Source organism: Meles meles, chromosome 17 (assembly GCF_922984935.1).
Source record: "Meles meles chromosome 17, mMelMel3.1 paternal haplotype, whole genome shotgun sequence".
Classification (NCBI taxonomy): Eukaryota; Metazoa; Chordata; class Mammalia; order Carnivora; family Mustelidae; genus Meles; species Meles meles.
In genome coordinates this window covers 38,071,923-38,098,651 of record NC_060082.1, presented here as the reverse complement: position 1 = coordinate 38,098,651, position 26,729 = coordinate 38,071,923, and the positions used below count along the sequence as shown (strand labels likewise).

Below are 26,729 nucleotides of genomic sequence, written 5' to 3'. Positions count from 1 at the left end.
GTGTCTACAGTATATACGTAACCCCTGTGTATGTGTTCACGCCGTGCCCGTGACCCTGGAACAGGTGTGCATATGCATGTACCGTGTACACATCTGTGATCACAGTGCATATAACCTACCGTGTGTGTGTGCGCGCGCACGCACGTGCGAGAGATCACGGCAGCCAGGACACCCCGGGAGGCACCAATGTGCCATCTGTGAGCCCGAGGTCCTGGTGTGCCCCTGCTGTGAATCAGTCCAAGTCTGGAGGTGGAGCAGCAGCGGCCCCAGTGTCCAAGGATGCAGGAGAGGCTGTGCAGAAAAAGCAAGCGTCTCCCCCTGTGCCGTTCTGCTGCGTTCTGTTTGGGCTTTCTGCACGATGATGATGCCCCCACACCGGGAGGGGCCACCTCAGTCTGTGACTCAGACACGAGTCTTCCCCAGGGACACCCCTCACAGACCCAGAAGTGATGCTTTACCTCTGTCTGAGCACCCTCGGCCTGGGGTCCCCACATCATCCATACAAGGAGCTGGGACACGTGGACCTCCCGGCGGGCTCGGTCTACTCCCAGCTTGTCTCTCCTGCTGCTTCTCCTCCTTGTGCCTGGCCCTATTCACCCCCTCGCGCATCTCCCTTGGGCCAGCGTCATCATGGGACCCGAGCTCTGGGGATTTTCCATTTTTCTGCGTGCATGGCCACGGTTCCCTGGCCCGCCCTCTTGGGGCAAGCGAGCTGGCCCAGGCTGCACGTTGGAAGTCTTCCCACCCTGGATATTGAACCCCCACAGGAGGGTGTGTGAGGCTGGGACATTCTGTTCAGTGGATGGGAAGGGAGCCTTACCTGGCCATGGAAATAGTCCCTTGGTTACTTATTGTCTGTGTTTGGTGAGTCCTAGGAGGATGGGGACAAACAGAGTGTCTAATTTCAGCAGTTATCCAAAAATGTGGTGCTGAACAAATGAATTAAGAAATGAGTGAAAGAGTACAGTCAAGACAAAAATGTGAAACGGTCCTTTGTTCAGAAACTCTGATGTGGGTGTGGTATGGTTGGGCCCACGTCTGTGCCAGAGTGGATGCCAGGTGGTGACAATGGGGAACAGGACGAGAGGTGAGAAGTCACTGTTTCCACCTAGACCCATGTCAGGCTTTCCTCTGGGCTTCACTTTGCCAGGCTGCCTGACCCTGGGGCCCGCCTGGCCATCCCCCCTGGGGCTGCAAGCCCCTCACACAAGATAGGCTGGGGTCATGCAGGGGTGCCCAGAGGCTGGAGAGTTTGAAGCCAGGATGGTGCTGGGGGGTGGCTCTGTGGCCCCATCAGGATGGAGGGAGGCCGGCCGACTGTGTCACAGGGAGGCCCCAGTTCTGGAGAGGCTGGTGCGGACCATCTCCCAGTGGGATTGCTGGGGGCGAGGTGCTGCCTTCAGTCCGTCAGGCCCGCGAGTGCTTCAGGCCCCTGTGAGCCAGGCAGCCCCCGTATCTGCAGAAGGCTCCTTACAGGAGGGTGTTCTTGCCCAGGAACAGGGAGAAAACCCACCTCGGGGCACATCACTCCCAAGGCAGCAGTCAATAGTGTGGGTGCTGCTTTCCCAGGCCCAAGGTTGACCAGGAGGAATTGGGGGAATCCAGGCCCTGGCAAGTGTTTTCCTCCCCCCACACCCCCCAGGAGCTTCACCCTGTGGCTGGGAGCACAGACAGGACCACGTTCGTACCTGATGGGAGCCCCTCTGCTGGGCCGGGCTCACGACTGCTCGTGGGTGTCACCCTCTCCCCCCAGGGGTGAGGAGGCCGTTAGAGCAACTCTCTTCCTGAGCCCGGCCCAGCCTGACTCTCCTGCTCCTCCGGTCTCCAGGTACTGTGCCCGCGGGTGGATGGGCCGGTCCTGGGGCAGGAGCTGCAGGTGGGGGGAGGGGGTGATTCAAAGGGCACTGGCACCGTGTGGTGTTCAGGGTTGTTCCAGGGACCGGAGGTGCTGCTGGTCGTGCTGGGCAGGTGGGAGATGCCTAACCCGAGGCTCCTGGGCTTAAACCCTCACCCTGGCTTTTTCTGGGCTCATTGAGATGCTGTGTGTTATGCAGAAGAGAGTCTGACTTCTCTCAGCTCATTTACAGGGCGGGTGAGGCCGGCTTCTCTTGCAGGAACGAAGAGCCTCTTCCTGAGCCCTTGCTCCCCCTCCCCAGGCTTGCACACGAGAGACTAAGTGTGGGGAACAGGACACTCTGCAGCCCTGTAGCCAGCAGGGAGTCCCCTGCTCTGCATAAAGCAGGGGGCAGAGCGGACACAGGGATGCTGTGTGGGCTGTCTCAGCAGAGCCTGTAACCACCTGATGTCCTGACTCCAGGGCTCACAAAGTCCTTGCTTGTAACTCATGATTTCTGGAGCTGTACGAGACATGGAGGGAAGCTGCCTTCCAGAAGAGTCTCTGTTCCCACCACCCTGGGCTCTGAGTCCCGGTGGGTGGACCAGCAGGAGCTCTGGGCCTGTGGTTGCTCTTTGACCAGCGGGGTTTCCAGGAACCTGTGGGTGGTTTGCAAAGCTTGCCATGTGCATGAGCCCCTGTGGTGGGGGCTGCCTGTCCATGTGGGCGCATCTGCCTCTCGGGGGGATGGAGAGGAAGGGCCCGCAGCTGGCTGGATTGTAATTAATGCTTCCGTTGTCCATCTTGGCTCCTGACAGCGCACAGGTGGGGGCTTCCTTGCCCCAAAGCTCATGGTTACTCAGGCACGGTTGTCAGAGATGCTGCAAGCTGTGAAGGGAAACACTTCCTTTTCAGGGCACGTGCGTCTGCACCTGCCGCTGGCGTCGGGACTGAGGCCTCTGCCGGGGGTGGCTCACACGGGGCCTCAGAGCAGATGTGGCTATGACACGTGTCAGAGTATGTGCATGCCTGTGGGGCGGGGGAGGGTGTCCCGGCTACATCAGGACCTGGTGGTGCCCAGCTGGGCCACTCCAGGCATTTGTGTCTTGCTGCTTCCGTGCTCCTGCCCGTCCTCATGGGCACCCGAGGAGTGAGGAATCCGTCATTCCCTCATTACACAGGTGATGAAGCTAAAGCCCCCAAAACTCAGTCGAGCTGCCCAGCACACCGGGGCTTATCAGCTCAGAGCTGTGATCTGCACGCAGCTCTGGGAACGTACACAGCCCGTGCTTTTTTGCGCCATGCTGCCTCGGTTTCCCTGCTGGATGGTTCGTCTATTCAGCTTCGTCATTCTGTAACACGTTGTGGGACCCTGTGCGTCGGGGTTGATGCAGTGATAGGGACAGTCCTTTGTCCTTGAAGCCAAGGCCAGGAAGTCCTGCCATGACCCTGGCTCCCTGGGGCTAGGGAACATTCTGGTAGTTTCCGATCCTAGTGGCTCTGGAACTTGCTTGGAGTGCCTGCTGGGAAAGAATCCCATGGGCCGTGTGTCCCTGACCATGGAAAGGGCCTCCCCTGGGCACAGTGCTGTAGGGGTTCTGAGCTGTGGAGGGACCTCCAAGTCGGGACGGTGTTCCTGCCCCTGCCTGCGGGCCCCTGCAACCTCAGGCCCCAACCTCGACCTGCACTGCCCTGCAGGCTGCCTCTCCCAGGCCCCCGCTCAGAGCCTACAGGCTGGGCCAGTGGGGAGGTTGGCCGTGGGGTCCCAACCCCTGTGCCCTGGGGCATCCCGGGTGGTGTCTGAGTCTCCCTGGGCTCTAGCCTTTGCAGGCTGGTTCCAGCCTCCACTGGGGACCCAGCAGCAGGACCACCACATGCGTCTGCACTGCCGGGGGGCGGGGTGCTGCCGCTCTCTGTCCGCCTGTAAGCAGTCCCCGTGGGCGTTCCTCTCTCCAGATTCTCAGGCCCTGGCTGGCCCTGGCTGCCCACTCACATGATGTCAGAACAGCCCCCAGACTCTCGTGTCCTATAGGTGAGGACACGGAGGCTCAGCGGTGAGAGGCCACTCAGCAGCCAGGCAGGGTCCCGTGAGCTTCTGCTTCCCCATCTCTGCCAGGAGCCTGGTAGATCTCACTGCCCATTGTTCACAGGCCTGGAGGAGGGCGTGAAGGGCCTCTCACCCCTACGCCTGCGAGCGGCTCTGTGCCTGGGGACCCATCTTTCTGGTGGGCCCCGGGGCTCCCTGCACACATGGCCTGCGTGTGGGGCCTCCCACGGGCCGGGTGGTGGGCTTCCGTGGATGTAGATGTGGAGCAGGCCGCCGCAGAGTCTGTGCTGTGTCTCCTGGGGATGTTTCAGCAGATGGGCAGCTCTGAGTCCTGAGTAGAAACTGAAAATGACGTTTTCTTTCCCCTCAAATGGAAAATAGAAGAGTCAGCAAAACCATAAATCGTGGAGGGTAGGATAAGCTTTCACTGTGCAGGGAAGAGCATCAAGGCCGGGAGAGGCTGTGTGACCTGCGTGAGGTCACAGAGTGTGCGGTGGCCGAGCCAAGCCCCAGACCCAGGCTCCTCCCACACCACCTGCTGTCCCGCAGGGGCCAGCCCGGGGTCTGCATGCAGCCAGCAGGGTTGAGCCGCGCCCCCTGCAGGGCCCCGGGGGATGGGGATGGGGACACCCAGGGAGGTGGACAGCCCCCATGATAGCCTCTGCAGAGGAGTAGGCTGGCGCTCGCTGCTCCTGTCAGTACGGGCTTCGTCTGGAAATGCGCTAATCTCACCAGCCTGGCTTTGGGGCAGGTGACACGTGTCATTAACACAGTCGCTCGATGCCATCCCCGAGACACGCATGCTCTCCACTGTGGGAGACGACCCTCTGCTTTACCAGGGGCTGCCAGCGCCGGCCGCCTGTGCTCAGCGTGTTTAGCAGGTTCCTGGTGACCCTATGGGGGACAGGTCGCAGGTCTGGTGGTGCATGTCCAGACGCCCCTTCCTGCTGGATGTGCGTCCTGACCGGCCAACGGGAGGGCCATGGTGCTGACGCTGCTCTTCTCCCTGTCACCCCAGTGTGCCCGCTGCCTCCAACAGTGAGTCATGGTGATTTCGTCTGCCACCCGCGGCCTTGTGAGCGCTACAGCCACGGGACCGTGGTGGAGTTTTCTTGCGACGCCGGCTACAGCCTCACCAGTGACTACAAGTACATCACCTGCCAGTACGGGCAGTGGTTCCCCTCCTACCAGGTCTACTGCATCCAGTCAGGTAAGCGTGGACCACCTGGCCCACGCCGCGCTCGGCCACCGGCCATGTGCCCCCTCCAGTGCCAGGATCAGGGACACGGCGTAGAGACCCCTCTCCGTGTGTGCCCGTCCCTGGAGAGGAGGGACAGCAGCCTCTGTCGCCCCCAGCCTGTCCCACCCGGGGGCAGGGACCTCAGCCATTCTCTCCTGTGTGACCCAAACCCAGCCGTCCTCTCCTGTGTGAGGACATGTGTCACAACCCAGAGGATGGCATCTCAGGGAACACCTGGTCTCAGAGACGAACGCCCAGGACCCTTGAAAATGTTGGTGCTTCTTGGCACATAATGAATCACTGGCCTCAGGAGTCCAGGGTAGTGAGTGGGAGACAGAGACCAGGCACCCAGCCTTCCACCGTGTTCCACATGCCCACCCCTGCCCACTCGCCCCAGCATTTCCTGCCTCAGCAGTAGTGATGGCCATTGTCTGTGGGGGCAGCGCCTCATGACACAGGGCCCTTGGAGGCCCTTGGATGGCAATGGGAGTCTGAGCATGATGTGTTGGGAGGCGGTGGCAGCAAAGGTGGATGGTAGGGGGCAGATAGGGCGGCCTGGGCCCCGGGGGTGGGAACTCCCTTGGAAGACAGTCAGCTGCCCCTTTTGCAGGTGTGCTGATGACCAGAGGCGGCGGGTCGCGAGGGCCATGGTACACTCACCCTGTATCCCTCTGTCCATTTCTTCAAACTTTCTGGGGTACATTGCAAGCTCACTTCCCTGGGGAGACAGACTCACCCTCCCCAGAGAGGCAGGAGTGTTTCCGGCTGGGTGCCAGCTCTCAGCCCCATGGGGAACGCACCCCTGAGGGCCTGTGGGCACCAGCAGAGGCCACAGTGCCGAAGGAGTGTGGGCCATGGCTTCTGGATGTGGGGAACCCCCAGACACATGTGATAAGCATGTTATTTCCCAGAGTATCCAGCATGGGGACACATGGCCACCCTAGTCCCGAGGGCTCACATGCTGTTCTGTTCTCTTCCTGGCAGAGCAAACATGGCCCAGCGCCCACGAGACCCTCCTGACCACGTGGAAGATCGTGGCATTCACGGCGACCAGTGTGCTGCTGGTGCTGCTGCTCGTCATCCTGGCCAGGATGTTCCAGACCAAGTTCAAGGCCCACTTCCCCACCAGGTGAGTGCTGGGCTCTGGTGCCTCGGGGCGGGGGGGCGGGGGTGGTGGTGAGAGCAGAGGGTCCGGGATCAGGCTAGGCAGATGGGGGATAGCTGGGAGCAGGTGTCTGGGGCCACGCGGGCTGGACGGGACTCGCCTCCCTCTCTCCCACCTCCCTGTGAACCCCAGGAGCTCTGGGGTATGGTGAAGGGGTGCACAGAGTCGGGGCTTCCATCATGCAGGGCCCCCTGGGACCCCATTCCCATTCCCCCCAGTGTGCACGTGGCCCACAGGAAGGATAAAGTCACGAGCCTAATTAGGAGATGCAGTGAAGATGTGTGACGCAGCAGAGATTCAAGAACAGCCTCTCTGGAAGTCTCCGGAGGGCGACCTTGTGCTGGGTGAGGCATGGGGGATGGGGCAGGACTGGCTAGTCCTTCCCCCGCCTATGGATGGAGAGGCTTGGGGCTCATGCCTCTGTTGTCCCCATGGCCATCACAGAGGAGCAGCTCACTGGGAATAAGTACACCAGCTCCTCCGCGACAACAGGGCCGTCACTGCAGGTGCTTGCGGCCTCGTTCCTGGGAGGAGACGTTGCCAGGAGAGCCAGCAATGAGTGTGTAGCCATCCGGAGGCGGACGGCGGTGCCCTGGCCACCCTCCCCGACACCAGCCGCCTCCCTCCACGGAGTCCTAGCGTCTTGGGGCTCCTGTGCCCTTGCTGGCCTCCCCCCAGGGAACTCGCACTTCCAGAAGCATCTGTCTTCGTGCACGGGACACTGTCACCCCCAGAGCCCTGCGTGCCACCCATCAAAGGGGGCGCTGGTAGGGGAGAAGGAGTCTCTGACGAATCACCTCCCTCCCTTGCCTCAAGGGAAGTCCGGGACCATCATTCCTGCTCTTAGTCCCCGAGAGGGGCTTCAGGGAATCCGCTCCCCAAGGGTCTGTAAAGTGACCAGACTCTTCCGCGTGAGCATCTCTGTCTTAGAGTACTCCCTGGTTTGGGAAAAGCCACGCTCAGCTGTGCAGGTAGAAGACCACGTTCCTCGGAGCAAGCCCAGGACAGACTCCTCCCAGGACAGACTCCTCTTCAGGCGCACGGGTGTGGGCCCTGGAGAGCTGCTCGACCAGCGCATGGAGGGGCTGAGCGCTGTGGGGGCTGTGGACGGGGCGCACCCCGGAGGAAGGGCACTGGCTCGTCCTGGGCACGAAGACAAGAGCCGGCGGCTCTCAAGGGCTGGCGGCGAGCTCCTCTTTCATCCCCGCCTTGTTTCCCGGGAGCGTGGGCTTTGCTTCTCACTCTCTGGAAGTGCGCCCCACGTTTCTGCAGACTTGGGCCTGGCACTGCCCTCCCCCAGTGCCGTGTCCAGATGCGGCATTTCCCTGGGCTTCGGAGCCCCTGCCGCCAGCACTCTGCGACGAGGGTCTGCCCGCCGGCCACCCATCTTCTTTCCCGATTGGTTTAGTCCTGGCGGCAGCGCTCACGCGGGGGCCCCACAGAGGAGCCAGTCCACTGGCCGCCTGCAGCCACTGGGGCCCCATGGGGACCAGAGAGGTGTAGAGAGGTGGTCAGACAGGGCCTGTGGGGTGATAGGACATGCAGGGGTGAGGCCAGCAGCTGAAGCCACGTGGGGGACCCTCCCGGCTCCCACAGAGAACACGGTCCCTGCCGGTCACCCCGTGTGGCTCTGGATCAGGAAGCTGCTGGGTTGGGGGTTGGAGCTGGGCCCACATAACCGGTCAGGCAGAGACGGAAGGCTCGGAGCTTTCCTTTTATCCCTTTGACTAAAATTGTGAGCAAAATGGCCTCAGCAGCACAGGGGGCCCCTTCCCTGGTGGGGCACGGGGTCCTGGTTTCCTGTCAGTCTGTGGTATCTTCTATGCCCAGCAGGCTCCACAAGGGGAAGGAGGAACCCCAAAGGGGCGCGGGGGCCCAAGACCAAGGAGGGCGCTGCAGGCGGAGTGTGGCCATGGGGCAGAGCGCCGCCGTGGGCCAGAGGGGGCCCAGGAAGGAGGCTGGCCCTTCCATAGGAGCTCCATGTGGGCTCTGTGGCCGTCGAGGGCACGGGGGCACTGGGGGCCTCCATTCAGGGGACGTGCTGTCTGATCTGTGGACATTGCTTTCCTTCACCCAGGGGGCCCCCACGGAGCTCCAGCAGTGACCCGGACTTTGTAGTGGTGGATGGCGTGCCTGTCATGCTTCCATCCTACGATGAGGCTGTGAACGGAGGTGTGAGAGCGTCAGGCCCAGGGTACCTGGCCTCCGTGGGCCAGGGCTGCCCCTTGCCAGTGGACGACCAGAGCCCCCCAGCATACCCTGGCTCAGGGGACATGGACACGGGCACGGGGGGGTCAGAAGCCTGTGACAGTGGCTCAGCCTCCTCCGAGCTGCTCCAGAGTCTGTATTCACCTTCTGTGTGCTTGGGGGGCACGAACCCTGACAGCGTGGACACGGGGGCCGGCATGACAGGAGAGACGGCGTCTAGCAGTCCGGGCATCGACATTGCAGATGGTGAGTGTTGGCCCTGCACCCGGCACCAGGCCTCTCTGCAGCCTGAGCTGCTGCTTGTCGCTCTCCCTGCGTGTGTCCCTGCCATCCAGAGTGGGAGGGCTGGGGGGGTCAGTTCTTGGTTTCATAGTCTCCACGAGAACTGGGATGCATCCTTCCCTATTCCTGCTTTGGACAGGGTTCTGGGGACGCTCAGAGACGGTGACCATGCACATGATCAGGGGATGGGTGTGTACGATAGGGCGGCCCTGGAGAAGCCTTGTACACGCGGGGCGCTCTCAGCAGGCGGGAACTAACAGGCACGTGTGCTTGGCCGCTCGCAGCTCATGGGGAAGAGAGAGACCCAGCTGTGTCCCTGGGGAGGCATACGGCACACGGTGCACACAGGAGCACCTGCCCCGCCGGTGGCCATAGCTGCCCAGAGATGGCTTCTCTCTGCATGCCCGCTGTCCCTCTGTCCCCACATCCTCCCTTTCATCTGACTTGAATCCTAAGGGCACATGGTTCAAGTCTTTCAACGTTTCATTTTTCATGAGCTAGGTGTAAGATTTTCCACCAGAGGAGTGGTTTCTGTGATGATTAACCAGTAAGAGTAGGACTTAACATTTTCTTTTCACTGACACCAGGAATCACAGATATTGTAATCAAGCTTTTAATCCCCGATGCTTGCGGGGGTGAGTTAGTAACTGTCTGTCCTTTCACAGAGATCCCGCTAATGGAAGAAGACCCGTGACCAGCAACGCCGCAAAGATTCTCCTGCCCCTGCGGGGATGGGAGCCGTGCCCCTTGGAGTGAGGCCCCAGGGAATGGACTGTGGGGCCGTGGGCGGGTTTCCTGCTCACCTACATGGAGACCGTGACTCGCATCATCCATCTTGGGCTCAATGCTGCGGTGGGCACTCTCGGGGAGCAGCGACCGGGGGGGTCTGGGCGGTCCTGGTGAAGGGGTCTGGCTGTCCCTGCTGCAGAGCGGGGCGGCTCCACACATGTCCCCTGGACCCCGCATCCCGTGACTTGTGCTGCGGCCACTGCCTGCCGCCTTTGCAAGCATGTCCCCCGCCGATTCGCCCTGCGGTCTGCTCCGCGCAACACGGCTGCCGTGTGGCAGGCTCTGGGGCACATGGGGGCTTTTCCTTGATCCGGACACCGTACTGGATGCGTGAGAGAGGAAAGGAAGGACACAGGCAGACTCCGCTTCCTAGAACCTCATCCACAAGTGCAGTTGAGCAGCTCTGAGTCATCCTTTGGTGAAACACGGTCATTTTCTGTGTCGCGGGCTGGCGCCCCACTGTGCTCTGGGTGTCTCATGTTCGGGACTTTGTGGACAGTCGGATATGCTCGGACGTGTCTCCTGGTGGACAGGATTACAAGGCAGCATTCAGCTTGGCATCTCAAGGTGTCCCTTGACCGTGTGTCTCGAGAGTTGCAAGTCCCCTCCCATCGCCTGTTACGATGTTGCTCCCACTCCCAGAATGCAGCCGTATGTTTATTTTCCAAAACAGAACCTGTTTCTGTCAACATGCTCCTCCTCCAAATAAAGTATGAGGCTGGGTTTTCTTCTTTCTGGTTCGTCTGCAAAGTGTGCAGGCTGGCCTCCCGGCCCAGGCCACTCCCCCGCTCCCCGTCCCATTCTGGGGCCGTGGCCGCCTCTGCCGGGAGGACCCCCAGGCCCACTGGTGCTGTTTCTGAGAAAATGATACAGAAACGTCTCCTCAAACATGCTGATCTGTGGATTTGATGTCTGTCCTCCTCTGGGCTGTGGGTAAATAGAGATAAAACTCTGATCGTAAAATTCTCCATCATCAGAGCACGGAGCTGGAGCTTGGTCTAATCCTATTTTATCCTGACACAGACTGATTGAAAGTTAACAACGTGACAGTTTGAAGCATGGCTTTCATAGTGGAGCAGGGCAGGCCCAGGAGGGGCAGTGACCCTGGCAAGGGGGGCTGGAGGCAGCGGCTGCAAGGGCTCGCCAAGCTGGCCCGGGCCGGGGGAGCGCTGCATGCACGAGGAACAGCGTTTAATCACGAGAACTTCTGCACAACTTTGCACCATAGGTGCACAGAAGGAGCTGGTTTTCATGAGTGTTCGTGCTTAAATGCCACCCTGCCCGCCAGGAGGCAGAGGGCGTGGGCGGCTGGGGGTGCCCGGGTCCACTGTGGGCTGCCGCCTCCAGGCAGCTGCCCCAGGGGCCAGGCCTTCCCCATGCCTGTGCCTGTCCTCCCTTCGCCCCCACCCCCCACCCGAGGGGAGGGCATGTCTCTGAGACCAGCAGGCTGGCCCCTCACTTTCTGGAATGGGGCAGGTGGGAAGGGGGCAGCTCTGGCCTTGCCTCCTTCTGGGAGGTGTTCTCTTCCCAAACTAGCGAGCAGCACCCCCGACCCCTGTCAGCCGAGCACAGGGTGCCCCCATCCCCTGCACCTGGAGTTGGGTAGTCACACGTCCAGGCATCAGCGGCAACTGTGCTGGAAGCATAGCAGCCGGTTGCAAAGAGATGCCTGCTCCTCGGTCTCAGTCTAGCGGGATCCCCTGGACCCACCCCCTCCGTCCCTTTAGCTTCTGACTGTAGTCTCGCCCACAAATGCTGCTTGCTGTGACTTCTCATCTCGGTGAGGTTGTGTGGCAGGAGAGAACGCCTACGACATCCCCACACGTCCTGGTCCTGGCTTCACGTGAAAGTTCCGGAAGGCCCTCTGACTCTGACACCCTGGGGACCTGTCGGTAGTCAGGCTGGGGTCCCAGGGTGGGAAGAGCACCCTCCCCAGCTCCGCACTCTGCCCTGGGGGAAGGAGGCTCCTGAGGCTGGAGCCTGCAGCCCAGAGCCCCGACTGCCCGTGGTCTGCCCGTGGTGCCCCCGGTTTCCAGGAACCAGAGGGGAGTTCTCTACTGCAAGTCCAGCAGACGTCCCAGGACATCCTCACATTTCACTGCCATGAGGCTTGTTTTAATTGCGAAGTTTGACTTGCTGGTGTGTGCTCTTCAGAGCCTTCCCCACCAGCTTGTGCCTGTCCCGGCATCTGCACGAGACTGCCTCCCACTCCCTGGCCATGCAGCAGGCCCAGGCCAGTGGGGAGTCTGAGGCTTGCGGCCCCACCTGCTGGGTCCAGATGCCCCTTGTGCCCCTGTGCAGCCACCCTCCACACCCCACGGCCCCGTGTCCCCATGGGGACAGCACAACATCACTGGACAGCATGGCTTGGTCGCGGCCACCTCCCCGCTTCCAGTCCTGCCTCTGCCACTAATGCACTGGGTGTTTGGATGCCGGGTTGCCTCCTGGGGCTTCTGTCTCCTGATGTGGAAGTAAGAGCTGGCTCCCTTTGGGCCTTCCCTGCTGGGCTGTGGCTAGGGCAGCGAGTACCGCGCACACACCCAGCAGGTGTTGGTGAGCAATGGCTGTTCTCCCTGTTGCTGAGCAAGGGTGAGGCTGTCACATGGCTCATTTCCAGGCACCTCTCACCTGCCTGGGTCCCTGTGACCCCGAGAATGCTTGCAGGCGCACCGTGCCAGGGGTGCCCCCAGTGGGTGGGCAGAAAGGTGGGATGCCCCTTTCCCTGGACCCAATCCCTCTCAGGAGCCCCTCCCTGGCTTCTATATGCTGAGGCTTCCATGAAGGGGGAGGTATCTGATTCTCAGAATGTTCTGGAAGCTTCAGCTCAGGGAGGGCAGGACAGCCTTGGGAATTTCCCTGAGGACTCCAAAGGACCCAGATCACCTCCACAGGCAGCCCCATAGATTAACACGAACCTGCCTCCCTAATTTTATAGTCTGTCTTGGATTGAGGGCATAAAAGTTAAGGCCCATCCATTTCCCAAGGTGATCAAGGGCAAAGCCCACAATAAAGATGCATGGTCTAGCAGCAGGCAGAATAGGGCCAGGGAGAGCACAACCGCTTGGCAGAGATGGCAGGTCCTGAGCACAATGGCCTTGAACTAATCAAACTTAATGTGGAGCATGTAGCGTCCACGCAGCCGTGGCAGGCAGAGCACTGTCTCTCTGCTAGGCTGGGAATCCCTGGGTATCTGCTGTGCACGGTTCTGAGGGGCCCGAGGTGTGGCCTGGCCACCTTCCCTGCACATCAGTGCATCCAGAGCCTGTGGGAACGCTGGTCCCCAGTCCTCCGAGACAGCGGGATACAGAAACCCCAATGCCAGGGATAGAGGATGGAACCTGACGGAATGAGAAGTGTTTGCTAAGGACCCGCTGTGTGCCAGCCCTGTCTCAGCTCTCCAGGCTGGCGCATGTGGGCTGGTAAATGGGCAGGTGCCAACTGGGAGTTGGGACGCAGGGGACGCCCACCCAGGCCTAGGTGCTCAGGGAGGCTGCCATGCTGGAGGCAACGGGGGATCCCTGGGGGCAGGGGGAGCAGCAGGTGTGTGGCAGAGGGGCAGGAGAGCTGGGCTGACTAGGGGCCCAGAGGCCAAGAAGAGAAAAGCAGGCGAGGAGAGGGAGGACAGGCGGGCAGAGGTGGGACTGGGAGGAAAGCAGGGCTGGCAGGGAGCCTGGATGCCGCTGGAGGAGAGTGGTTCCCTGGGGACTTGAACCTGCTTGAAGCTGGGAAGTGTGCCCGGAACCTGAGCTGGCAGTGAGGCCCCTCAGCTGGTGGAGCCAGTCCCACGAGTCACCTTCTGGCTGCCCCAGGGCCCCTGCCTCTGTCCCCACCAAGGTCTCCTTCCCCGGTGCGTGGGCTTAGTCAGGGGGGCGTCTATATCAAGAAACCCTACATTTACCTCCATCAGGGAGGGTGGGGACGAGATGCCACCCTGGGCCAGCCAGGGCCCCTCCAGGAGGCAACCGCAGGCCCAGACCAGTTACCAGGTTGAGCTGGCCACAGATTCGAAGTGTGTGGGGAGACGGGGGGGGGGGGGGCGGGGGGAGCCGCACGTGTTGCGTGCCCACCCTTGGCTCTCTCCTACATCAGCCCCTTTCCCCGGTTAGACGTCCGTGTGCACACAGATTTCGGTACTTTTATAATTGACTGTATATTTCAGAGCAGCTTTACTTTTACAGGAAAATTGAGCAGAAAGTAATGAGTCCCACGGTGCGCGGTTTCTCCCGTTTTTCTGTCCTGCGCTTCCATGGCTGGCCTGTGACAACAGAGAGCCCCAGGGGACACGGCACAGGTTCCATTCGCTCTCTGAAACCTTTCTTAAGCTGAAACGGCAGAAGTCGAAGCATAGCCCCTGCTTTCGGACAGTTGCGTTAGTCCACTCGGCTTTTAGGAAAGATGTATATTTGTACCCGTTTCTGCTAACGGGGGCAAATCCAGAGGGGACGCTGCTTTTATGAAGAGAGCTGTCATGGCTCTGATGCAGGTGGCAGGCTTCCGGAAAGCAGGAGATCCCTGTCCTAGCAGCTCACATGCATGGTTTATGGCAGGGTCACTCCTGGTGACACACCTCCTGTGGGTTTGGACGAAGCTGCGGTCATGCACATCCACGTGACACTGTCACGGAGCAGTTTCTCCGTCCTCGAAAACCCCACACCCACCTGCTCCTCCTTCCAGCCCTGAGAACCCATGACCACCACTGATCTTCTGTCCCAGAATGTCACCTCGCTGGGATCACACTGGGCCACATGCGTGCAGGGCTTTCACAGAACGAGGAACCAGCCTAGAAACTCCAGAGACCTCAGATGTCCCAGGTTGTGTGGCTGGAGGCAGCACAGGGTCAGCAAAGCTGTGACCAGGGTCTCCTCCCCAGCCACCTGAAGACCTGCAATGGAACACTCCACAGGTTCCCCGAAGACCCCAATCTGGGGTCAGACAGATTTCTTCCTGTTGTCCTGTCCCCGAGCACGTGGAGGAGGCCACCACAGGCCTGAGAGATGGGCCTCCCAGAGACCACGGGGACCTCTTTGTACACACACCAGCCACTTTCCCACCTGCCCACCCTGGCAGGAGCCGCTCAGCACCAGTGGGACCCCTGGGGCACTCTGATGGCAACACCATCCTCTGCCTTGTTCCCGCAGCTGTAAAACGGGGAATAATAGAAACCGAATCTATGCAAACTTGTCAAACCGTGCCTTGCACGGAGGACCTATCCCGAAGCTGCGAGCTGCAGGCACGATTACCTCACTCAGCCAGCTAGAGGACACTGGGTCCCCTCCCTGACATCCTGGATGTAGAGTTGAGCCCCCTTGCTCTTCTCCGCAGCACGCCTCCAAGCCCTGTCCTGTTCGCAGCTGAGGTTCCCTCTGAGCCCAGAGGCGTGGGGCAGACCCCTGGGGGCACAAGTGTTCCCCCCACCAAACCACAGCCCACAGGGACCATCCACTCATTCCCCCAAGTATGTCCTGGAGGACAGCATGACAAAAGGGAGGGGACTCTGCAGAACGCCTTCCCCTCCACCCCACCCCCATGAGTCCAAAGGGCAAAGCCATTTTAAGAATTCATTTTTAAGAATGAAGTTAGTCTGACTTGACCTGTTCTGTTTGTTAACCTCCGATCTCACTGTGATTCTGATCAACCACCCCTGGGGATCTGAGATCTAGAAGCCATCCTTTTAGTCATGGAGCCAGATGCCGATATGACCCAGCACTGAGTTCCCACGTCCACAGGCCCCGCACCTGCCCTCTCCTCTCCGGTCAAGCGCCACCTCCCAGGGCTCCCGTGGACCCCTGATGTGGGCGTAGCCATGTCAGCCTCGGGGTCCTGGGGGCCTGGAGGGTGCTGGCTGCACTCTCCACCCTGCCCCTGCAGGTATGCCCCTCCACCATAGCTACACCAGGCAAGACCGCGGCGTTCAACTTCACGTCCTTCACCAAGGCGAGGCTGTGAGCAGCCCCAGCCTCTGCTCTTGTCTGGTTTCAATGCCACCATGACTTGGGCCATGGGGCCGTGCCTGGCACGGAGTAAACGGCCACTATTGCGTCTGTCTCCTGTGTATGCCCAGGGAATCTGGAGATGCCCCTGCCCCCTCGTCTCCTGTCGTCCCCGGAACAAGTCTCTGGGGCAGCAGCGTCCCCGCAGCTTGCTCTTCCCGCTCCGCAAGACCCAGGAACCCTCTGAGGCTGTGTGAGGCCCTCCTGCAGCCCCTGCCCTGTGGGCGTGTTGCGTCCAGGCCGCTCCCCTGGGGCATCCCCGGGCCCTGCTCCTGCCCTCCCCAGGGGCTGCCGTTGCAGTTACCCAAGTGGGAGCTGGCAGGACTCCAGATGGGGCTTCCTGGGGAACCTCAGGCCCTGAGACCAGCCCCTCTTGACCCTAAACTTACTGAAATCTGGTGTCCCAATGAGGATGAGACTGAGCTTTCGGAAAAGCCTTGTAGAGAGCTCAGCAGGGAGGCCTTATCAGGATCAACGGATCACCTAGCCCAGTGGCTTTCAGTGGGGGAGCTCTTGCACCCCGGGGGGAATTTGGCTGGTGCCCTTCTGGGCTGTCACACCATGGGGGGATGGGCATTACTGGCAGCCTGGGGGTCTGCAAACACTCTGCCTGCACAGGACAGCCCCGGACAAAGAGTCACCCCAAACACTGACCGTGCCAAGGGGAGAAGCTGTGGTTTAGGACATGCTGCTCGAGGACATGTCATGGACTCAGCTGACTCAGGTGAGATCTGACTCGGTCTCTCTTGCTCTGGATCAGGGCCCTGGGCCCCCCTGCAGAGGCCTCTAGAGCCTCTCTCAGAATCACGTCTTCAAATGCATAACACAAAAATCAGTGAATTACATGGAAGCACAACTATGAAAACACTTTTTTAAATTTTTTAGATTTTTTAATAAACATATAATGTATTTTTATCCCCAGGGGTACAGGTCTGTGAATCTCCAGGTTTACACACTTCACAGCACTCACGATAGCACTTACCCTCCCCAATGTCCATAACCTCACCCCCCTCTACTATGAAAACATTTTTAAAACTAACACGTAACACAGTTTTGATCTCCTTTTCTTGATCACGTTAAAGAACAAGGTAGAGCAGCAGGTCTGATCAGGACCCTAATGTGAAGCAGCGGGTGCTGTGTGACCTGTACATGCCCCACCCTGGGGAGCAGACCCCTGGAGCCCAGAGCCCACGGGCACGCATGTGCATGGATGTGCAGGGGAGGACGCAGCTGCTGGGGCTGCGCCTGGGAGCCGCGCCAAGCAAGGACACGGGCGGCAGCTCTGGGTGGGGGCTACTAGGACCTGGCTCAGGTGTGCAGTCTCTGCTCAATGTCCCTGCTTGGACCCCTGGCTCAGATGCTCCCCACTCAGACCGCCTCACTCAGACACTCCCTCTCCTGCTTGGATGCCCCCCGCTCAGACCCCTCCACTAGGACACCCCCCCCAGCTTGAATGCCCCCCCCCACTCAGATGGCCCCGCTCAGATGCTGCGTCACCAGCACCAAGGAGAGAAGCCAGAAGAAACATGTTTTCAAACTATTGATGGTAAAACAGAAATTGGGGTCCACCATGCTTACAGAAAATACAGAATTTTCTTCATATTCTCTCTACAGAAACAATGATAGGAAATCACTGTCCTAGAAAGAGGTGAAAGAACAGAGGCCACAGCATGCAGGCAGGCATGTGATGGACTACTGGCAGCGGGTAATCGGTCATTTATAGACTGTTTTGTTATTTCCGTCTCTGTGTGCCATCTTTGTGATGTCTGTGGTGCCAGCTTATTGAGATCTATAATTTATTGCAATTTTTAGTCTAAGGAAATAGTCAATTTTATACCGCACATGCTAATTTGCATCCTTTCTCTTAATGAGAGCCCCGGGATGGCGGCCCTGCCAGCTCGCTGAGGGGTGTGGGCGGCCTGGGTGACCCCCACATCCCTCCGGCTCTGTGGTTGAAGCAGCCCAGCCAGTGCCCAGGTAGAGATGCAACCCCTGGTAACACGGGGGAGGTTGGAGGACACTGTGACCGGAGGTTTTCACTGCATTCCCTGGAGCATTGTCCCTGGCAAGGCTCCCCACCATCCTAGGGCACTAGGGAAACCATTCCACACATCTACATTTCAAAGGCTTAAAAAAAAAGCTATTAAACCAATATATCTTTAAGTGTTTTCCCATAGCCTGAGCCTTCTCCAGCCTTTTCCAAGCTTGTTCGGCCTCCTTGTGGCCTGGAGTCCCTTGGCCCAGTGATGTCACCCCGTGTTCAGGCAGAGCTCCCACCTGGCGACGTCACCCCCGTGCTCAGGCAGAGGTCCCACCCACTGACGTCACTGTGTGCAGGCAGAGGGCGCTCCCACCTGGTGGTGTCACTGCATGCAATCAGGCGGAGCTCCCACCCAGTGACGTCACCATGCAGCCAGGCAGAGCTCCCACCCCATGCTGAGGTGCAGCTCCTTGCCCTCACTCAGTCCGTGTTGCTGACAGTCCTGTGGTTTTTCTATTTACTAGACAAATGCCACCATCTGGTGAAGCCAGGAGACCCGGTTTCCGGGTCTCTGTCACTGAATGTAGGACTCTGAGCTGATGTCCTTCTCCCCTTCCCGTGGCTCCCAAACTTGTCAGGAGAGCACTTGGTAAGACTGGGTGGCCTCTTGCTGACGTAGCCATGCTTTTAGAATTTCCAGCTTCTGGGGCACTTGGGTGGCACAGTGGTTAAGCACCAGGCTCTTTTTCTTTGTTAAAGATTTTGTTTATTTGCGAGAGAGGGAGAAATAGCCAGAGAGAGCAGGGAGAGTGGCAGCAGAGGCAGTGGGAGAGGCAGACTCCCTGCCAAGTAAGCAGCCCCACGTGGGGCTCAATCCCTGGACCCCGGAATCATGACCTGGGTTGAAGGCAGCCGCTTAACAGAGCCACCCACGTGCCCCTAAACTTTGGACACTTGGTCTCAACTCAGGTCATGATCTCGGGGTAGTGGGAGCCCTTTGGGAGGCAGCTGGAGCATTACACCCTGGAGGCCTTCCCAGGACAGTCCCACCTGCTACTGGGCTGACCCCTTCCTCTCAAGCCCCCCACAAGGACCCCTGTGGGTGGCCGGCTGCCGGCAACTTTAGGTCAGCCTGCTGCACACGGGGGTCGCAGGCCCATCCTGCCTGTGCTGAGCACTCCTGCCCCAGGGCTCAGCATGGTGCCAGTGCAGGGGCTCCTCCCAGGCCCCCCAGATCCAGGGGAAATCCCCAGCTGGGGTCCACCCACCTGCTGGGGGACACAGATGATTTTACATGCTCTGTGGGCAGCCTTCTTCGGAGATTCAGGTTTCTGCTTCTTAGCCTTTGCGGGAAGGAAGGCGGGTCCTGGAGTGGTCCTGGCACAGGTGAGCTGAGCTGCTGACCCCACCAGCCAGTGATCTCCGCCCAAAAGCCCAGAAAATGCTGGGTCCCAAGGACACTGCCCCAGGGAGGCTTGCTCAAAGAGTCAGGTGTGGGCCAATTCGGAAATCCCCTGAATTCCACCAGTGTCCACAACACAGACATTGAAGCCTCCATGGTGCTCTGTGCCCAGAGGCCCCTGGGGGACCAAGCAGACCTGCTGGGAGGACCAGCAGGCTCTGCCCCAAGGACAAGCCCGCACTGGAAGCCATCAAGGCTGGGCAGGGCTTTGGCGGCCCAGTGCCAGCAGCTGTGGCTGTCAGCCGGCACCGCCTGGCCATCAGACCCACGGCACGGGAACATGGTCCCCTCTCCTCCACACACCAATGGGCCCTCCACGGCAGACCAGCTCTGGCCCCTCCCAAGGGCATCGGGGATGCTGCCCCTCCCACCTACCGGGCTCCCTGTCTGTCTTCAGCTCTCAGAGTAAGGATCCCTGAAGGTCCTTGGTGCCTGGAGCCCTACCCCACTGCCAGGCCTGTCCCTGCTCCCTGCCATCCCCGGCCGCTGTGGCCTGGGCCTGGAGGCTCCAGGAGGAGGGGCAGGTTGGCCTCTGCTGTAGCTATTCCTGGGGTTCAGCTCTGTGTCTCCCACCTGGTCAGCAGTGAATGCTCTTTGAGTGAACAAATGAATGAATGAACGATCTCGAGCTTCTGGGAATGACTGCAAATAGCACACAGTTTTGTGCACTGCCAGAGAGGGTTTGGGGATGGACTCGGCTCTCATATGAACAAGTGGAGTCTGTCCTCTCCAGAAGGGGGTGTCTCCTCCGTCTCAGAGTGGGGAGCCTGCACCCTGAGATCCAAGGACCCTAGACCCAAAGAGCGGAGCTTCTGGGGTCCTCTCCTGCCAGACCCTGGGTGTCAGCCTGGGAGTGTAGGGTTCAAGGGGGGACCTGGAAGCATCCCGGCTAGGCTGGTCCCCTTCTCGCCTGCTTTCCCGGAAGCCACAGAGGGATCGTTCCTGTGCTCCCAGGGCTGCTCAGACCCCAGGCAGAGATGCAGGATGTGTTCCCTTCCAGGACGTTCCACTGGCACTGCTCCCTAGCATCCTCCATGTTCGTCCGTGTGGCAGAAATTCCTTCTTTTTCAAGCCAAATACTCTCCCTTTTCGTGTTTGTGCCACACTGTGTTTATCCATCATCCATCAGCAGACGTGGGCTGCTGGCACCTTTCGGTTGCTGTGAACATGGGGTGCAGAGAGCTCTTTGAGACCCCACATTCTGTTTTTCCGAGGCTCGCTGGGGTGGACAGCTGGATCGTGTGATACTGACGGGCTCCATCCTGCAAGGAACCATCTGTTTCCCTCAGGGGCGGCACCTCCTTAGCCCAGACCCAGAGTCAGCCCAGTCCCGACACCGAATGCCCTCAGCCCTTGCAGGACACACTGGCCTGGTGCTTTGGGCCGCACGGGGACCTGGGCTCTCAGTGGCCCGCTGGAAGGCACCGCCGGCCCTGGCTCTCCATCTGCCTTCTGGGCCAGCCCGCGGCGACAGAAGCCTCCCCGGTCGGAAACAAGGGCCTGTCTGCAGGTGGTTGGTGTGGGGCAGTAAAGCCAAGCGGCACGAACAGGGCAGAGGAGAGAGGGAGCAGAGGTGATGGTCTGTTCTTGAGATGTCCCTGCTGGGAGCTCGGTCTTGCCCTCTGCAACGCCAGGTGCCCCTGTCTGGGAACCCCCCAAGCACAGGAAGGACGGGCAGTGCTGCCACTGGCTCCTGCCCGCCGGTCCCACGGTGCCCTTGGGGCTGCTGACGTGGTCGTGAGTTTGGGTGGGTTCCCGGAAGAGCTGGGGGACCCCGCGAGGCAGGATGCGGACAGGCGCACCGGCATGAAGCTGACAGCCTCGTGGAAGCTGGGTCTGTCCTTTCACGCCAGGGTCTGGTCTGGGGACAGCACTAACCCCGGATCTGCCAAAGTCGCAGCCACCTGCCCCGCTGGCACGAACCACAGGCCTAGCACAGGGGTGTGCAGACTTCGGTCTTTAAAAATCCGCCAAGGCCTGTGTGAGCACCCTGACTCAGACGACAAAGTGGGGGCGGAGGCAGGGCTGATGGCGCACCCGCGGTCACCTTGTGACCCCACAGTGGAGTGGGCTCAGGGCCACAATGCACACACCAGGATGCACACGCGCACCCCAACTGCCAAGCCGCCCCAGGCCTGCTGGGTGCCAGAGATCTCTGGGCTCTGGCACCAGGCTGGCTGCTGGGTTCGGGTTGAGGCCCTGTGCTCACGGGCAGCGTGACCTTCAGTGTGTCACGTGTGCAGCTGTACCACTTTGCCCAGGAGCTGGGCACCTGCCGAGAGGAGGGTCGGAGCGCTCACAGTGGGTGCTCCTCAGCTGTGGGGAGGGAGGACCACAGACACCTGCAAAGTCGGGCAGTCACTGGGGGGACCTTGAAGACGTGCTCGGGGGAAGGAGCCTTCTGCATAGGACTCCACTTATGCGAGCGGATGGTGGAGACATCGAGACCCTGGCTCGAGACCCAGGGCTGGGCGCTGGAACCCGCGGAGGCCGGGAGGGAAGGAATTATCTGGCAAGACGGCACCATGCAGCCTCAAGAGTTCGGATTATGCAAATGTTTTCCTTTTTTGAAACTCAGTAAGTTTGACCTGAACATTTCACTCTAAGTACATTTACCCCCCAAAAAAAATCTGTAAAAAAAAAAAAAAGTTTAGCTCTAGTTAATGTCACACACAGAATTTAGGGGGAACTCTGCAAATGTTCATGGTGTTCAAATCCCCATCCTGACAAGGCCCCTGGGCACACCCCTGTCTACCCTGCCTCAGTGTGTGAGGCAGCTCTGTCTCCCGCATCCCAGTCCGTTCATCAGGCCTCGTCCCAGAACCTTCCTCCTCCTGCTGTCTCCAGAAGCCTGGAAGAGCGCCCAGAGTTCAGCCACGGGAGTGACAGGGCCTCAAACAGCACCAGGCTCACCTGGCCAGGGGGGAAATGCTGCGGGGGGGAAGGGGTGGGACCTGAGCCCTGCTCGGTAAGGATGTCTGGTTCCCCCACGACCCATGGGGAGACCTTGCTGCCAGTCCCCCTGCCCAGTCTGCTGGTCACCACCTCACCCCTCCCCTGGCCCAGCCCAGAGACAGCTGTGAGGGGGTGTCCTGCCCTATCTCCACAGCAGGGCAGGGACACAGCAGGGCCCATCTGCACACGTGTGTCGTTGTCAGGACACGGAGTCTGTGGGGCGCGCACAGAGAGAGGTTTACGGGAAGGAGCCGGCTCTCGAAGTCAAGGAACCGCAGAGCCCGTGTTCCTGCTCAAGGCCGGGGCCTGGCAGCCGCTGTAGGACCATGGAACCCGCAGAGCCCGTGTTCCTGCTCAAGGCCGGGGCCTGGCAGCCGCTGTGGGACCGGCAAGAGTTGTGTCTCAGCTTTAAGGCCATCAGGCAGGATCCTCCCACATTCAAGGGATTGATGGTCAGCCTTGTCTGCCACTTGGCCCTCAATGGATTGGATGAGGCCCACCCTCTGGGGTGCGCAGTCTATGGATTCAAGTGTTAATCCCACCCAGGAATGCTGGGAACAACATGGAACTAAGTACCTGGGACCCCCATGGCCCAGTCATGTTGGCCTGTAAGACTCTCCATCACTCACGCCCGGAGCCAATCACCGATGGCCCCTTCCTTGCTAACAGGTGTCTGGCAAGTCTGGCATTGCCAAGATCCCAGCCCTGAGCTGGGACACAGGTGTCTGTCCCCAAGTCAGCAGACCCTGCCGTTCTCCGACTCTCTCACCTCGGCTGCCCCCCACGGGGAGCTGAGCCCAGGAAGGCTGGGTATAGATGTTTCTCAGTCTGAGGGGACTGGCCGCAGCCCCTGGCAGGCACACATCCCCTTCTCCTGCCAGCAGGTACCCAGCACGAGGCAGCAGACCTTTGGTAAGAGGCACCCTCTCCGGCCTTGCTAACGGCATGGGCATAGCCTGAGGGAGGAGGCAGAGTTCTTCAGCAGCCCCTGGGGGCCCCAGGGCTCCTCCGGGCAGGGCTGGGGGGCAGGCCCCACTGGCTGCAGCAGGAAGCCAGGAAGCAGGCAGGGGCTGGTGCTTAACCCCCCCACCCTCGTGAATGGAAGCACCCTGTACCAGCTTCCCTCTGCCCCACGCCCTCCAGCCCCCGCAGCGTCACGTCTCGTTAACAACAGCCCGACATCGGGGCTTGGACCCAAGCAGGCGCCACAATCAGCTCCATGCCCTGTTCCCCGCTGGCCTGGCTGTGGAAGTGGAGCTGAGGTCTGAGAACCTGCTTTCCTAACCAGGGGGTCTAACCCGTCAGCGCTTCCCTGGACTTAGAGGGGAGTCCCCTGTTGGGCGGCCATTAACAAAATGTGCCAGACGGTGGTGGGGGTCTTGAACAGGACCATTGTTTCTGGCCGTTCCAGAGGCCAGGAGTCTGGCGGGGTTCTGGGGAGAGCCCCTCTTCTGTGGCTCACGGCCACTTTCCTGCTGCCTTGCCACGTGGCAGAGAGAGCGCTGTTGTCTGTTTGCATGAGGACACCACCAGGGGCCCGTCACGAGGGCCCCGTCCTCGCCACCTCTTCACCCTTCAAATACCATCACCCTGGGAGTCAGGGCTGTGCACGAGGACTTCAGGGGCTCACAAACATTCAGTCCCTAGCACCCCCCGGATCTTGCCTCTCTGCCTCCAAAACACCCATAGCACAGACTGCATTTGTGTCTGCAGGCGACGGGACACGCCAGGTGAGGACTGGGGAGCTGGGGGAGCCCAGGGAGAGACCAGAAGCACGGTGTGCGTGGATGTGACCTTGCCAGGTCAACAACACTCGGTCCAGTCGAGCTGCAGACGCTCCAGGCTCTTCTCTCTCTCAGGACACAGAGGTTTCTAATGCCGGACGTTCCAGGCAAACAGGGACAAATCTCCTTGTTTAACCCGCACTTTGTGACGAGGGAGACTGGGCTCTTTTCCTGTGTTTACTGGACTCCTGGGTCACGTCTTGCATGGTTTTTTTACTAGGATTTCTATCCTAGTCTATCTATCTTCGGAAAACACGCTTCATTCGTGGGCCCTCTCTAGCCCTCTCCATCCCTCCAGTGGAAATATACATCAGTTGTCCGCTCTCTGACTTTGCTTATGGACTTTTCTTGTCCTACAGAAGGCCTAATTTTCACAAGGCAACATATTTTTACCCTTTCTTTGACGGCTTACAAGGTCCCCTCCTCAGCTAGGACGAATTCCCTCACCCAAGCTTTTACAAATATGCCCCGAAATACGCTTTTTACAAATATATGCTTTGACAGATATGCTCCTATTCTCTTACCTCCATGTTTTCTCTGCATGCAAATACTTAACTCACACAGAACTTGTTTCTATATGCACTTGTGGCAGGATCTCTTTCTGGTCCTCTGGAAGTCGGAGAAACAGCTGTGTTGGGTACAATTTAAGTAAACCACCTCTGTGTCTGGCTGGAGATGCCACTGTCACAGTGTGGCCCCCTCTGTCCGTCCACATCTCCTCCTGGGCCCTGTCGTCTGTGCGCCCCCCGCCCCACTCCGGGGCCCAACCCGGGCCGTCCAGGCACTGAGGAGCAAGTCTGCGTCGTATCATTGACTGAAGCTGGCCCTCTCTCCTTCCCACTTTTCTTCATGAATATTCTCTGAACTTTTGAAACCTGCAAGTATTTTATCCACGTGAAATTTAAAGTTACTTTATCCAGCTCTTGAAAGTGGTATTTTTAGGGACGCCTGGGTGGCTCAGTCAGTGAGTGTCTTACTCTTGATTTCGGATCAGGTGGCGATCAAGTCCTACATTGGCTTCTGCACTCAGTCCACAGTTTGCTTGAAGATTCCCTCCTCCATCCCTCTCTCTCAAATAAATAATCTTTTTTAAAAAGTAGCATTTTAATTATAATTGCACTCAATGTATATGTTAGCTTCCTAAGGCCTAGCATGTTCTGATATTAACCCTTTTCCACACAGAAACCCGTCTTGTATGTCTCCAGCTGTTGAAATTCCATTTTATGTCCTTTGGTCCATCTTCTTATTTGAAGCAGCAGCATACCTTTCTTAGCCTTAGAAAGTGTATAGTTTTGTTGCTCTTATGAATGGGATCAAAACTCTGCATTGCTCTGCCTTTCTAAATTCTACCAGTTGTAACAAAACCTGATAGATTATCTAGGTATGTTCCCAGTCATCTGTGAATGAAGGTATTTTCTGTCCTTTCCCAATATTTATTGCGCTGGGTTCACTTTCCCATCCCACAGAATCAGTTAAAACCTCCAGCACCGTGTCGACCCGTCGTGGTGAGAGCGCCCCAGAGCTTGTTCTTAAAAGAACAGAACGACTCAAGCATTTTCTATTTGGTAAAATGTTTGATCTGGGGTTTCAGTAACGAGTTTTTATCATGCTTAAGTAGTTTCTCTCCACACTCAACAACTTCTTAGGGGAAAAAAAGAATACATACCTGTCAGACTCATGATAGAAGTACCAAATATCTGTGAAATTAGGTCCATAAATTGTGAGGCATAAATCATATTTCCATTTTCTCTGCAACACTATGAAATTCATCATACTTTTGTGGTTAGAAAATTCAAAACAACAAAAAAATCATGCTTTGGAAACCTCACTTCCCCCATCTCCCAGCGGGGCGTCTGCACCAGGGTCTGTGATCCCCAGCCCGGCCCGCAGCCCAGCAGCCCACTGACTGCAGGACCTCCACGTGCTCCACTAGCCCTGGGGAGTGGCAGGCAGAGGGGAGGGCAGCTGGAGGGGAGAGAGAGGAAAGCATGGGAGAGGCCGGCGTCCAGGTGGAGGCCAGGGTCAGAAGGGTCTGAGGTGGATAGCGGTGGCTGCCAGGCCCGTGATGGAGAGGGGACAAAGCTGGTGTCTTTGCCACACCTGCCACACATGACCCTTATGTTCCTGAATGAATCACTCCAGGGAGGGCTGTGGAAGCAGGTCTGAATCCCACCGTGGGCAATGCTCTGCCACCAGGGGCATGACCTTGAGTCCCCAGGTCTCCTCCTCCAGAGGTCTAGGTGCCCCAGCTTTGTGTCCACAGCCTGACCTGCCCCCTGGGGAAGGAGGGGTTCGCCTCCAGGGCAGCTCAGGGATGCACAACAAACATGCAGCCTGGGGGCCTGACTCTGCTGCAGGTCAGGGCTTCTTGCATCCCCCGCCCCCACAATTCCAGACTTGGCTGCTGCTGACCTCCAGTCTCCTGCCGGCGGGGGCCTCCAAACCCCAAGTCTTTCCTGTCCCCCCAGGGAAGGCGGTAACAGGGGCATATGGAGAGCATCCCGCCCCCACGCAGACTCAGAGGAGTAGCCCCTCTACCCTCCATCCCTGCCCGTCTGCGAGCCCCCCACCCCCCAGTCTGAGGCAGCAGAACGACTGCTCCGGCGGTCCTGAATGTCAGGGTACAGGCTTTGCCATGGCCGCATGGGGACAATAGTGGGGACAACAGCGGGGACAACGGCAGGGACAACAGCGGGGGCAGTGAGCCCGGACTGTGCCTGCCTGAGGGGCCATGGGGGCCCAGGAGGTGCTGTCCTGCCACAAGTAGGGTGTCCGTGAGCCAGTGTCCCTGTCGTGGGGGGCTTTCTGCACACAGGCCGCCCAGGAAGACCACCAGCCACATGCCTTCCCCTTTAAGAACCCCAGCAGGCAGGACAGGATCAGACATGCATACACATGACACAAATTCATATTTCTCCATATATAGATGTAGAACTGTGTCTCACCAACTTAAATATTCTCCAAGAACATCCCCGGCGTCTTCGTGTGCCCC

At 59.2% G+C, this 26,729-nt stretch overlaps 1 protein-coding gene across 3 annotated transcripts in view; it reads left to right on the top strand.

Annotated features, from left to right (window-relative positions):
- SUSD4 (sushi domain containing 4) overlaps positions 1–10,291 on the top strand; it is an 89,728-nt gene extending 79,437 nt beyond the window's left edge. For all 3 annotated transcript variants that reach the window (XM_045982066.1, XM_045982064.1, XM_045982065.1), the window contains 4 exons: positions 4,900–5,091; positions 6,106–6,250; positions 8,364–8,740; positions 9,442–10,291. In XM_045982066.1, the coding sequence (XP_045838022.1) occupies positions 4,900–5,091; positions 6,106–6,250; positions 8,364–8,740; positions 9,442–9,470 (743 nt within the window). In that variant the 3' untranslated portion in view covers positions 9,471–10,291. The remainder of the gene's footprint in view (positions 1–4,899; positions 5,092–6,105; positions 6,251–8,363; positions 8,741–9,441) is intronic.
- The last annotated feature ends 16,438 nt before the right edge of the window (positions 10,292–26,729 follow it).